We start from the raw sequence: 14,223 nt of genomic DNA, 5'->3' as shown, positions 1-14,223 counted from the left end.
ACCCGCTGCGCCACAGTGCCGGCCCCATTTCTGTTTTATTATTTTTTTTAATTTTGTATGTATCTCATAAATACAACATTTGCAACAAAATGGATGAAACCAGAAAACATCATAGTTAGTGAAATAAGCCAGTCTCCAAGGGGCTGTTACTTTGTATTCCCAGTCATCTGACCACCCAGGGAGATCGCAGGAACCAGCCTTCCCTCCTCCAGCAGCTCAGCGACCACTCACCATGTCCTGAATTTACCTCCTGAACTCCACCCACTCTGCCAGGACCCTGGTGCAGGCCCTCAGCAGCTTTTCCTAGGGCATCACAGCTGCCTCCTGGGGAGCTCGTTAGAAACAGACCAACCCATTTACTTTCCTGCATTAAGACTTCCACAAACCTCCCATTTAAAAAGCAGTGTTTTCTGTTCTGATAGGGCACACATCCGAAAGGCCCACACTTGTATAGGGCATTGGGGGTGTGTGGAAAAGGCTGCTCACCACCAGAGGCAGCTGGTTTCATGGTCCTGGCCAGCAGGGCTGGGGAGTACAACATCCACACACCCGGACCATTCTCTGGAGGCGCTCTTGTCTGCAGGATAAAGTTCAAATGCCGCTTCCTCTGAGCACGGCCTGCCTGGTCAGCCTCATCTCCTCTCGTGCTGCTCCCAAAGCGCACAGCTGTTCAGCTGGGTACCGTCACTGGGCTCCCCTAATGCTCTTGCGTTAGGGGAGTGCCTTGCTCATGTTGTCCTCTCTGCCTGTTGTCCCCTCACCTGGTGCATCCTGGTCTGCCTTCTGAGAAGCAATACAGACTGCTCAGACTTCCCTGCCTGCTAACTGCCCATGCCTCCCCCAAGGAACCTAGGCACACCTCCTGGATGTCCCACACTGCCCTGCACACAGCCCTGTCACCGAAGTTAGCACATTTCATTACGGTCCTGTGTTTATTTACCTGCCTGTCCTACCAGACTGTGTGGTAGGATCCTCTGCCAGCCCCTCAAGGGCAGGCACCTGATCTTCACCCCCTCCTGCTGCTCCAGGGCCTCATCCTGGGCCTGGTTCGTAGCAGGTGCTCAGGGCTAAATGGGTGAGAGAATGCTTCTGATGAGGAGGAAGGAATTCTCATCTAAAGCCCTGTGAAACTCTAGGCGCTCGCTGGTTCTGCTGCTCAATAGGCGACTTAGTGATAGGGAGGGAGCTCTTCTGAGTTCGTGTTTCTTTTCCTCTACCCAGGGCAGCTCGTGCAGCTGGAAGAGAAGGGGCAAGGTTCAGTGCCCTGGTCGGTGTACGGTGTCTACATCCAGGCTGCTGGGGGCCCCTTGGCCTTCCTGGTCATTATGGCCCTTTTCATGCTGAATGTGGGCAGCACTGCCTTCAGCACCTGGTGGTTGAGTTACTGGATCAAGCAAGGAAGTGGGGTAAGGTTACTCATCAGTGGGAAAGTTCTAAGACTGTGGCTCTCTCCCCTTATTCCTGGGCTGCTGTTCGGGAAACTTTGCAAGAAGCAGTGAACATGGATTTTCCAAGATGAAAAAGATGAACTCCTAATGTGGCCTCACAACCCCTGAACACCTATAGGGCACCTGCAAGCTCACTGCAGGAGGGCTCTTGCTGGCTGACTGCTCCCATCTGTCAGAAAAGAGGAGATGGGCAAAGTCTGCCTTGGCCAGGCCCCAGGGTCATTATCCCTTGCCCTGCCCTTGAGTGGAGAATGGCTCTTGGCAGCGTCTTGGGGTCTTGCTCATAGAGCCTTGCCTCCAAACAGAACAGCACAGTGACTCGAGAGAACAAGACATCCGTGAGCGACAGCATGAAGGACAACCCTCTGATGCACTACTACGCCAGCATCTACGCCCTCTCCATGGCCGTCATGCTGATCCTGAAAGCCATTCGGGGAGTGGTCTTTGTCAAGGTATGCGGTGGCGGGCAGCCTCTGCTCCCCTCTCCCTGGCAGCCCGCATGGTCAAGCCGGGCGTGCTTGAGTTTATTCAGAGTCGGGAGCTCCTTCACAGCGACGGCCTCACTGAGACCACGCATGTGTCAGCCTCAGCCTTGCTGAGCCACCCTGTCCCCCCTCCTGACACGGGCTCTGCTCCAGCTTCGGGAGTGGGTGACCGCACCGTGATGTGCCCGGGTAGGGATGGAGCCTTCTGGTCCCTGGGCCCTGACCGCTTTGTGCTGTGCTTCTCAGGGCACGCTGCGCGCCTCCTCCCGGCTCCACGACGAGCTTTTCCGCAGGATCCTTCGCAGCCCTATGAAGTTTTTTGACACGACCCCCACGGGAAGGATTCTCAACAGGTTTTCCAAAGACATGGATGAAGGTACTTCTCACTGTTGCTTTCTTTTACACTCTGGAACATAAACTGAGCTCACTGTGCTGCTAGCCGAGGCTTTGGCTGGGGGCGTGTGAGATTCCAAGACATGTGTTTGTTTTGGAGTAATGCCTTAGCTCTTGGGTACTTGCAGCCTTTGGTGGATTTTCTGGGTGTTGCATGGGCTGTACCTGCATCAAGACTGAAATACTCTCCAGAGCCTGGGTCACAATACAGCCACCTGATGTTTACTAAGGGCTCACCCTGTGACAAGCAGAGTATCAAATGTTTTATCCTAATCCTCGTGGCAGCCATGAGGGTAGCTGCTGTTTTAGTCTTTGCAAACATGAGAAAGTTGATGTCTGGGGAGGTTAAGCAACTTGCCCTAGACTCTGTAGCTATTGGGTAACGAAGCTGGCAATGGAGCTGAGATCTTTTTGCCCCAGGACAATCACATTTTTAACCACTGCACCATGGCCACTTCTGTGAAAGGAGCTTGTCTTACACACTGATGGGCAATGTACAGCTGTGGTCGGAGGCGGTAACACAGAAGCAAGCCATCCCTGGTGCCAGAACTGATGGGTCACACAGGCCATACCCATCTCTCCCTCTAGCTTGTGTTCTCCATCTTCCCCTCCCCTCCCCTCGCCTCCTCTCCTCTCCTCTCCTCTCCTCTCCTCTCCTCTCCTCTCTCTCTCTCTCTCTCTCTCTCTCACACACACACACACAGTATCAATATGTCTAGGATTTGCATAAAAATACTTCAGCTTAAAGAAAGTGGGGTAGGGAGGCAGCCCAAAACAGCTGAAGAAAATGTTGGGAACTGTGGAAAGTTCTGCACTTTCCTTTTGGCTTTTGTGTAAGTTTAATTTTTTTCCTTGATGAAGAAAAGTTTCCCCCTGCTTCAGCTCACCAGGTGTCAATTGACTGACATTTTATAGTTGTACACGTTTCTGGGGTGCAGTTTGATGTTGCACTACATGTGCACATTGTATGTTGATGAAAAAATCAGGGAGGTTAGCATATCTATCATCTCTCGCATTTATCATTTCTTTGTGGTAAGAACATTAAAAAATCCCACTTCTGGCTATCTTGAAATATGCCACACCTGCTGTTCCCTGTAGTCACCCTCCTGTGCAGAACGCCAGAATGCATTTCTCCTGTTTCCTTGACCACTCTTTCCCATCCTCCCCTCCCACTCTGTGCCTCCGTGAGATCAGTTCTTTTTAGCGTCCACGTGAGTGAGGTCATGTCGTGTTTGTTTTTCTGTGTCTGGCTTATTTCACTTGGCTTAATGTCCTCCAGGTTTGTCCATGTTGTTTCACATGATAAGATTTCATTCTCTTTGATGGTTGGTTAGTATTCCATTGTGTAAATAGACCACATTTTCTTTGTTTATCTATTGTTGGACATGTGGGTTGATTCCAAGTCTTGGCTAAAGTGAAGAGCTGTGATAACACTTTGATGCATTGATTCCATTTCCATTGGTTCTATACCCAGTGGTGGGATTGCTAGATCGTATTCTAGTTCTATTTTAAATTTTTTGAGGGACCTTCATTGTTTTCCATAATTCCCACCAACAGAGTATGAGGACTCCCTTTCCCATGTCTTTACCAGCACTTATTTTCTGTTGTCTTTTTGATGATAGCCATTCAATGACATCTCATTGTAGTTTTGATTTGTATTTCTCTGATGATTAGTGATGTTTAGCTTTCTTTCCTATACCTGCTGGCCATTTCTACGTCTTCTTTGGAGAAGTGTGTTTAAAAGTCTTTTGCCCATTTTTAAATTGAGTTATTCAGTCATTTACTATTGAGTTGTTTAAGTTCCTTGTGTATTTCTGGATGCTAGCGCCCTTGTCAGACACATACTTTGCAAATGCTATCTTCCAGTGCATGGATCGTCTCCTCACTGTATTGATTGTTTCCTTGCTGTGTAGAACTTTTAGTCTAATATAAATCCATGTATCTGTTTTTGCTTTTGTTGCTTGTGCTGTGGCGGGGGGGGGGGGGGGGGGGTCTTACCTAAAAAAAAAAAAAAAAACTTATCTAAAAAAATTATGGTTCCTTCTAATGGTTTCTTAGTTTTGAACTTTACATTTAAACCTTTAATCTGTTTTTTTTTTAAACAGTTGTTAACACTGAATTTGTTTCTAACGTCTTTTTTTTTTTTTTTTTTAAGAATTATTTATTTATTTGAAAGAGTTAGAGAAGGAGAGACACAAAGAGAGATCTTCTATCTGCTGGTTCATTCCCCAGTTGGCTGCAATGCCTAGGGCTGGGCCAGGCCAAAGCTTGGAGCCAGAATCTTCTTCTGTGTCTCCCATATGGATGGTAGGGGCCCAAGCACTTGGGCCATCTCCTGCTGCTTTTCCCAGGCCATTAGCAGGGAGCTGGATCAGAAGTGGAGTGCCAGGACTTGAACTGGCATCCACATAGGATGTTCGCCTCACCGGCAGCAGCTCTACCTACTATGCCACAATGCCAGCCCTATCTTTAATCCATTTTAAGTGGGTTTTTTTTTTTTTTTTTGAGGGGGAGGGAATCTTGTCTTAGTCTTCTGCATGTGGATATTCAATTTCCCCAGCACCATTCATTGAAGAGAATGTATTCTTGGCACCTTGTCAAAAATCAGTTGGTGGTATATGTGTGGTTTATTTTTGGTCTCTCAGTTCTCTTCCATTGGTCTATGTGTCTGTTTTTATGCCATTCCTATGCTGTTTCATTACTCTAGCTTTATAGTATATGTTGAAGTCAGATAGTGTGATGCTTCCAGCTTTGTCTTTTTATTTAATTTTTAAAGATATTTTAAAAATTTATTTGAAAGGTGGAGTGACAGAGAGGGAAAGAGAGAGAAAGAGATAAGAGGTCTGCTGTATTTTGGTTCACTCTCCAAATGGTTGCAACAGCTGGAACTGGGCCTGGCAGAAGCCAGGAGCCAGGAACTCTGTCCAGTTCTTCCATGTGGGTGGCAGGGACTCAAGTACTTGAATAGCCATCTGCTGCTTCCCAGGTGCAGAGCTGTATAGGAGGCAGAGTAGCCTGGATTCTTAACTGGCACTCCAGTATGGGATGCAGACGCCCTAAGCTCAGGCTTAGCCTGAAGTGTCACAGTATCTGCCCCTCCAGCTTTTTGCTTAACATTGATTTAACTATTCTGGGTCTTTTGTGGTTCATGTGTATGTGGAGATGCTTTTCCTATTGTTTCTATTTCTGTAAAGAATGTCATTGGTATTTTTAAATTTTTATTATTTATTTATTTGAAAGGCAGAGTTACAGAGAGAGAGAGAGAGAGAGAGAGAGAGAGATCTTCAATCTACTGATTCACTCTCCAGATGGCCACACTGGCCAAAGCTGGGTAAGTCTGACACCAGGAGCTTCTTTCAGATCTCCCACATGGGAGCAGGGTCCCAAGCACTTGGGCCATCTGCTGCTTTCCCAGGCCATTAGCAGAGAGCTGGAGTGGAAGTGGGTAACCAGGACTCAAACTGGCACCCATATGGAATGCTGGCATCGCAGGCGCTAGCTTTACTGGTTGCACCACAGTGCTGGCCCCTATAATTGGTATTTTAATAATATTAATTTTTCCAGGAGCCAATGCTGTTGCACAGTGAGTTAGGCTTCTGCCTGTGGTGCTGGCTTCCCATATGGGTGCTGGTTCCAATACTGGCTGCTCTGCTTATAATCCAATTCCCTCCCAATGGCCTGGGAAAACAATGGAAGATGGCCCAGGTGCTTGGGCCCCTGTACCTGAAAGAGGCTCCTGGCTCCTGGCTTCAGATCAGCCCAGCTCCAGTCATTGTGGCCATTTGGGTAGTGAACCAGCAGATGGAAGACCTCTCTCTCTGTCTCTCCGTCTCTCTGTCTCTAACTCTACCTCTCAAATAAATAAAATCTTTTTTAAAAAATTTTTAAATAATTCTTCCAGCCGATGAACACAGGATATTTTTATATTTATTCTTGTCCTCATCAGTTTCTTTCATCTATGTTTTACAGCTTTCAGAATTGTTTTATTAATATCCTTTTCAAATAGTTCCCCATTCGTGTATGAGAATGCTATGTTGATCTTGTATCCTGCAACTTTTCATGATTCATTTATTCTAACAGGGTTTTTTGTTTTTTTTGGTTTGGTGTCTTTTAAGATTTTCTGCATGTAAGATCATGTCTTTTGCAAACAGGGACGAATACTTTCCTCCCTTCCCCTTCAGATGCCTTTATTTCTTTCTCTTGCCTGATTTCTGTAGTTAGGATTATAAGAACTATGTTGGGAGCTGGCGCCATGGAGTAGCGGGTTAAGCCGCCGCCTGTGGTGCTGGCATCCCATATGGCCACTGGTCCAAGTCCCAGCTACTCCACTTACTATTCAGCTCTCTTCTATGTCCTGGGAAAGCAGTGGAAGATAGCCCAAGTCCTTGGGCCCCTGCACCCATGTAAGAATCTCCTGGCTCCTGGCTTTGGATCGGCTCTGCTCCAGCTGTTGCTGCCATTTGGGGAGTGAACCAGCAGATGGAAGACTCTCTCTTCCTCTCTCTCTCTGCCTCTGCCTCTGCTTCTGCCTCTCTCTAACTCTGACTTTCAAGTAAATAGATAAATCTTTAGCGGTGAGTGTAGGCATCTTTGTCTTATTCCTGTTCTTAAAGAAAAAGCTTTCAGGGCCCAGCACTGTGGCGCAGCATGTTAAGCCACTGCCTGCAGTGCTATCATCTAGTATGGGCACCAGTTCAAGTCCCGGCTGCTCCACCTCTGATCTAGCTCCTTGCTAAAGTGCCTGGGAAAGCAGCGGAGGATGGCCCAAGCGCTGGGATCCCTGCACCGATGTGGGAGACTCAGATGAGGCTTCTGACTCCTTTGTAGCCATTTGGGGAATGAACCAGTGGATGGAAGATCTTTGTCTCTCTGTCTCTGTCTCTGTCTCTGTCTCTTTCTCTAACTCTACCTTTCAAATACATAAATAAATCATCTAAAAAAAAGAAAAAGCTTTCCACTTTTCCTGTGAATATGATGTTAGTTGTGAGTTTGCCTTTATTATGTTGAGATACACACCTCTGGGGCTGGTGTCGTACGGAAGGTGTTAGCTGCCACCTGCAATGTCGACATCCCTTACGTGCGCCAGGTTGAGTCCATGTTACACCACTTTTTATTTTTTCATCATTTATTCATTTTATTTGTTTACTTTTACGCCATTTCTAATCCATCTCCCTGCTAATGTACCTGGGAAAGCAGCAGCAGATGGTCCGAGTCCCTTGGCCCCTGCTTCCCACGTGGAAGACTCAGATGGAGTCCCAGGCTCCTGGCTTCAGCTTGGCCCAGCCTCAGCCGTTGCAAACTTCTGGGGTGCGAATCAGTGGCTGGAGGATTGATCTCTGTCTCTCTTTCTGTGTCTCTGTCTCTTTTTCTGTCTCTTCCTCTGTTAATTCTGCCTTTCAATTAAGTAAAATAAATCTTTTTTAAAAAATGAGAGTTATACTTTCTATACTTAATTTTTGTCATGAATGTTGATTTTTCTCAGATGTTTTTTCTGTATCTACTGAGATGATCGTATGGCCCCTGTCTTTCTTTCTGTTAATGTAGTATATGACATTTATGATTTGTGTATGTTGAACCACCCTCATATCCCTGGAATGAATCCCTCTTGACCATAGCAAACAATACTTTTATTTTATTTATTATTAGAAAGAAAGAGAAAGATATCTTCCATTCATTGTTTCACTCTTCAACTGCCCACAACAATCAGGGCTGGGTCAGGCTGAAGCCAAGAGTCCAGAACTCAACCCAGGTCTGCCACCTGGGTGGCAGGAACTCAAGTACTTGAGCCATCACCTGCTGCCTCCCAAAGTGTGCATTAGCAGGAAGCTAGATTGCATGTAGAGCCTGGATTTGTACTCAGGGTCCGATATGGGGTGTGGGTGTCCCAAGCAGCGTGTTCACTGTTGCACCAGGTGCCCAGCCTGTGAGTGCTCCATGTAATGTGCTGTTGAACTTGACTTGCTGATGTTCTGCTTAGAACTTTGTATCTGTGTTCATCAGGGATACTGGGAAAATGTCTTAAATGTTAGCAGCAATGCACTAATATCGGTAAGAACATAAGTGATTTGGCCGGCGCCGCAGCTCACTAGGCTAATCCTCCGCCTTGCGGCGCTGGCACACCGGGTTCTAGTCCCGGTCGGAGCGCCAGATTCTGTCCCGGCTGCCCCTCTTCCAGGCCAGCTCTCTGCTGTGGCCAGGGAGTGCAGTGGAGGATGGCCCAGGTGCTTGGGCCCTGCACCCCATGGGAGACCAGGAGAAGCACCTGGCTCCTGCCATCGGATCAGCGCGGTGTGCCAGCCGCAGCGCGCTGGCTGCGGTGGCCATTGGAGGGTGAACCAATGGCAAAGGAAGACCTTTCTCTCTGTCTCTCTCTCTCACTGCCCACTCTGCCTGTCAAAAAAAAAAAAAAATCTAAAAAAAAAAAAAAAGAACATAAGTGATTTTTGTTTTCTTTTTTTGCATATTTATTTTCCAGATATCTTACAAGCACATATTGCTTTGTGAAGGGAGAAGATGCCTAAGGAGCTGGCTAGGATAGTGACCCCAGGAAAGGGGGGAGATCACAAAAGTTTTCTTGGGACAAGAATTGTTAGAGCAGCCAGGTTTCTGGATTGGTCTTTGCTCAGACTGTTAAAGACAACCGCACAAACTTCAGACAGGGATTTTGTGGAGCCTCTTTTTGTCTTTGGTAAGTGTGCAGTCCCATTTGCCTTGTCTGCACAGCCTGACTCATGTGTTCTTCCGCTGCCTCCCCAGTGGATGTGCGCCTGCCGTTCCAGGCCGAGATGTTCATCCAGAACGTCATCCTGGTGTTCTTCTGCGTGGGGATGATCGCGGGCGTGTTCCCCTGGTTCCTCGTGGCCGTGGGGCCCCTCGTCATCCTCTTCTCCGTGCTGCACATCGTCTCCAGGTAAACAGCGAGCGTCGGCGTCTGCCTGCCGGGGCAGACCGGCTGGCTATGACCGCACTGCTCTGAGAACTCCTTCTCCCTCCAGGGTCCTGATCCGCGAGCTGAAACGTCTGGACAACATCACACAGTCCCCTTTCCTCTCCCACATCACGTCGAGCATACAGGGCCTTGCCACCATCCATGCCTACAATAAAGGGCAGGAGTTTCTGCACAGGTTGGTGCTGCGAGGGGGAGCCAGTGTGCCAGCATTTAATAGAGTCTAAGAGGCCCCTTACAGCCAGAGCTGCAGATTATAAAACTCACTACTAAGGGTATTTGTGATTTGATGGAGTGGTCTCTGATTAAAATTCAATTGCTACGGACTCTCTTCTGAGCAAATGAGACAAAAACACAGATTTGGCTTTTGTTCCTGAGAAGTTATAGTTGATGGAGTTTCGCTTTTTTTTTTTTTTTTAAGTAAAAGGTAGTTGACTATTGTTGACATCAGCATTGATTTAGCCATTAAGTATTGTTTATTTGTGAAATTTATGTACACAGACATTGTGGAGATTATTAGCAAGAGGGACAACTGACCTAAAAGTCCTTTAACAGGGGACGGTTAAATAAGCCCTGATAATGCCCGCATAATAGAATTCTGAGTCCCTTAATGGAATGCAACTCTATTCTGCTGTGGGGTGATCCCCAGGATACACTGGTGTGAGAGCAGCGTGTAGATGTGTGTGCGTTGCATGCTGCCCTTTCCGGGGTGTGTGTGTGTGTGTGTGTATTTAGAACATCTCGGAAAGGATCACAAGAAACTGTTGACTGCCACTGGAAAGGGGGATCTGGGTAGCTGGAGGGTGGGTAGAAGAAAGGTGGACCGCCGGCGCCGCGGCTCAATAGGCTAATCCTCCACCTTGCGGCGCCGGCACACCGGGTTCTAGTCCCCTTCAGGGCGCCGGATTCTGTCCCGGTTGCCCCTCTTCCAGGCCAGCTCTCTGCTATGGCCAGGGAGTGCAATGGAGGATGGCCCAGGTGCTTGGGCCCTGCACCCCATGGGAGACCAGGAAAAGCACCTGGCTCCTGGCTCCTGCCATCGGATCAGCGCGGTGCGCCGGCTGCAGCGGCGGCCATTGGAGGGTGAACCAACGGCAAAGGAAGACCTTTCTCTCTCTGTCTCTCTCTCTCACTGTCCACTCTGCCTGTCAAAAATAAAAAAAAATAAAAAAATAAAAATAAAAAAAAATAGAAAGGTGGACCGCTCATAACTTACATGCTCCATCCTGTATCTACTGCCCATTTCAAAAGTTAGGAAATTACTTTTTTAAGCAAATTGATAACAGAAATGTTAGAAAAAGCATTTTCAAAATGCTAGACGACTCAGAAAAATGCTCCCTAACTTTAAGCGAGAAAAGGTGGAGTGTGCGGACTGCGTGGGTGTGTGGATACAGACACGCAGTAATGAGCGCATCAAATGGTGCAGTAGGGAAGTACAGCACACGCGAGTCTGGTTTTGACCGAGTGGGGAGGTCACTACAATTTTACGTTTTCCTTTTTTTTTTTTTTTTAAATTGTGTTTTCTAACTTTTCTCTAAAGAGGAAAAGCGATTTTAAAACAGCAGTCTGCCCAGCAAAACTTGCTGCTTCGAAGTTCTGGTTGGGCCCAGGGTCTTCAGCGGGGTCTGCTTGGCTCTCCAGGACCCCAGTGGCTGCAGTGCTTTGCTCCTCAGTGGCAGGATGTCTGAGTCTCCTTTGCTGTGGTTCCCCCTGCTTCTCCTGGTTCTTAGTCCCATGGCCACAGGGAGCAGCTGGTACCAATCTGCCCGACAGTGTTCAGCTTTCCCGCTCTGTGATCTCTTGCTTGGCCTTGAGCCTTCCTGACATTTGCCTCCGTAACCTTCCCTGACCTAAGACATTTCTCCAAAGCTTGGTGTAAGCCCCTCGATTTGCTCTCCTTTCCCTTGCTTTCCCTGTGCTGTTAAGTTGATGTTTTCCCCGAACATCTTTAATAGGTTTTCATTTCTCTTGGAGGGGTAGCTAACAGAAAGCCCCCTGTCCTCCCCATGTGAGGCTCACCCGAGGTTTCCATGTCCTTCCTTCAGTTAGATAAAGGAAGTACTTAGGGCCGGTGCCACGGCTCACTAGGCTAATCCTCCGCCTTGCAGCGCCGGCACACTGGGTTCTAGTCCCAGTCGGGACGCCGGATTCTGTCCCGGCTGCCCCTCTTCCAGGCCAGCTCTCTGCTGTGGCCCGGGACTGCAGTGGAGGATGGCCCAAGTGCTTGGGCCCTGCACCCCATGGGAGACCAGGAGAAGCACCTGGCTCCTGCCATTGGATCAGCGTGGTGCGCCGGCAGCGGCGGCCATTGGAGGGTGAACCAACGGCAAAGGAAGACCTTTCTCTCTGTCTCTCTCTCTCACTGTCCACTCTGCCTGTCAAAAAAAAAAAAAAAAAAAAGAAAAGAAAAAGGAAGTACTTAGACATTTGCCCTCCATCCTGTGATTCACCGAAGCTTTGACATCATCCAAAAGCAGGGTCGAGGGTGCCTTATTTGCTTGTCACATGTTCTGTCTCGCTTGCAGGTACCAGGAGCTCCTGGATGACAACCAAGCCCCCTTCTTCTTGTTCACGTGTGCAATGAGGTGGCTGGCTGTGCGCCTGGACCTCATCAGCATCGCCCTGATCACCACCACTGGGCTGATGATCGTCCTCATGCACGGGCAGATTCCCCCAGCCTACGCGGGCCTTGCCATCTCTTACGCCGTCCAGGTCAGTGCCTGGGGTGGGCGCATGCTCTTTGCTTGTTTGGGTCCTTCCTTTGTTGACACAGAAAAGGCATGCTGTGATCGGGAGGGGGCTCCGCTGTAAGCCATTGTCTCAAGTCTGAGCCTCTAGCATTCTCCTGGTCAGATCTGACCTGACAGTCTGGATATGACTGGCAGGGAGGGTTGGGCGTAAGATGGGATGGGGAGACAGGAGAGAGAGGATTTGAATGCTGCATGCGTTTAAGAAATAGGGGTTTTTGGAGGTTTTTTTTAGAAATCTGATTTTAAAAAAATTGAGGGGAGGGCAGTGCTGTGGCTTAGCAGGTAAAGTCGCCACCTGCAGTGCCAGCATCCCATATGGGTGCTGGTTTGAGTCCCCACTGCTCCACTTCTGATCCAGCTCTCTGCTATAGCCTGGAAAAGCAGTAGAAGATGGCCCAAGTCCTTGGGCCCCTGCGCCTGCATGGGAGACCTGGAAGAAGCTCTTGGCTCCTGGCTTCAGATCAGTGCAGCTGCAGCCATTGCTGCCATGTGGGGAGTGAACCAGCAGATGGAAGGTCTCTCTTTCTCTCTATCCCTCTGCTTCTGCCTCTCTGTAACTCTGCCTTTCAGGCAAATAAATAAATCTTTAAAAAAATAAAAATGTATTTATTTGAAAGATAGAGTTACAGAGAGAGAGAGAGACAGGGAGAGAGAGAGAGAGAGACCTTGCACCTGCTGGTTCACTCCCCAAATCACCATAATGGCTGAGGCTTGACCAGGCCAAAACCATGAGCCAGGAACTCCATCTGGGTCTTCCACTTGGGTACAGGGACCCAAACACTTGGGCCATCTTCTGCTGCTTTCCCAAACTGTTAGCAAGGACCTGGATATGAAGTGAAGCAGCTGGGTCTTGAACTGGATCATAGGAGATGCCAGTGTCACAGGCAGTGGCTTAACCCACTGTGCTACAAGCTGAGCCCAGAAACACTACTTTGAAAATCGTTTCTGAACTGTAAGTTTCTGTACTCACCACCCTCTCATTTCTGGCATCTTCCTAGTCTTCTGAGAAATAGCATGTCTTCAGTATGCTTCTTATATTCATTTTATTTTCAGGCTTCTAATTTTCCCAACACAGTTACATATATCAGCCCTCAGGTCCCCAGGAATAATTAGGGTCTTCAAGTAGCTCAAAAACAATTGAGAACTTGAATGCTAGCTAGATGTTTGGAGATGCTAAGAATTTTTTTTTGTAAGTGATGGTATCCGATTGTGTTTCTGAAGTCTTCATACTTTAGAGAGAAGCTGAAATATTTCGGGGTGAAATGATAGGATGTCTGGGGTCTGCTCCCAGATGATGTCTGGGCTGGAGGTGGGAGAGGGTGGGAGTGTAGAGGAAAGCGGACGGCATTAAGTTGGTCATCTTTGAAGAGGGAGGTCCGGCATGCAGGGATTCTTTACGTACTCTCCCTGATCTTTGTTATGGGTGGCCTTTTCCCATGTTGGAAAGAGAAGAGTAAACAGGTTGTCAGAGGGTCCCCAGAGATACACGTGGTTACAGCTGCCGTGTTGTGGGACTTCCTTGGAGGCCGACTGGGGAAGATGACGTGTCACATGTGCAGTGTGTCAGAGTCTCCAGTCAGCTGCCCAGGGCCTCTGCATCCCCTCTTCTCCCAGCCTGGTGCCTCTTCCTGGAAGCTTTCCCACAGGGCGCTCTCATGTGTGGATAGCTCCATTTGCCGTGACTGCCACAAGTAGAAAATCCAGACGTTCCTTAGCTGCAGTCATGCTATTGGGAATGTCGGGGTAGCCAGGAGCGCCGGCAGTACCCAGTGCCTCCTGCACTCCCGAGCATCGTGGCTGATGGGGAGTGATAGGCATCGTCTTCAGTGTTGAGAGAAATGCCGAGGGCCCAAAAGCCAGCTATGCATGTGCCCTGTTAGTTCTTCTTGGGCTGTGGCCCTCTGGGTGGAGACGAAGGTGCTCTTGCTCTCACTAGTAGTGAATTGTCTCTCGGGTTTTTGTCTTATCAGTTAACAGGACTGTTCCAGTTTACGGTTCGGTTGGCATCTGAGACAGAAGCTCGATTCACCTCGGTGGAGAGGATCAATCACTACATCAAGGTCAGACTGCTGCAGGCCTGTTGCCGTGATCTGACCCCTCCTGGAGCCACTTACCCTGTAGATGTGCAGACAAGAGGCTTGTCTTCCCTGCCTGACTTAGCCCGCAGAAAAGAGCCAGCAGTCTCCCACCATCTCGGAATG

The 14,223-nt window shown here is 48.5% G+C and overlaps 1 protein-coding gene across 7 annotated transcripts in view; it reads left to right on the top strand.

Annotated features, from left to right (window-relative positions):
• Positions 1 to 14,223, top strand: part of ABCC5 (ATP binding cassette subfamily C member 5) — an 88,611-nt gene that overhangs the window by 53,878 nt on the left and 20,510 nt on the right. For all 7 annotated transcript variants that reach the window (XM_002716488.6, XM_089332026.1, XM_017346971.4 and 4 more), the window contains 7 exons: positions 1,222 to 1,406; positions 1,754 to 1,900; positions 2,180 to 2,309; positions 9,083 to 9,236; positions 9,322 to 9,450; positions 11,798 to 11,984; positions 13,993 to 14,082. In XM_002716488.6, coding sequence (XP_002716534.1) covers positions 1,222 to 1,406; positions 1,754 to 1,900; positions 2,180 to 2,309; positions 9,083 to 9,236; positions 9,322 to 9,450; positions 11,798 to 11,984; positions 13,993 to 14,082 — 1,022 coding nt within the window. The remainder of the gene's footprint in view (positions 1 to 1,221; positions 1,407 to 1,753; positions 1,901 to 2,179; positions 2,310 to 9,082; positions 9,237 to 9,321; positions 9,451 to 11,797; positions 11,985 to 13,992; positions 14,083 to 14,223) is intronic.

This window comes from Oryctolagus cuniculus, chromosome 4, assembly GCF_051225735.1.
Source record: "Oryctolagus cuniculus isolate XC-2025 breed Fujian yellow rabbit chromosome 4, ASM5122573v1, whole genome shotgun sequence".
NCBI lineage: Eukaryota > Metazoa > Chordata > Mammalia > Lagomorpha > Leporidae > Oryctolagus > Oryctolagus cuniculus.
This window is presented reverse-complemented; position numbering and strand designations above follow the sequence as displayed.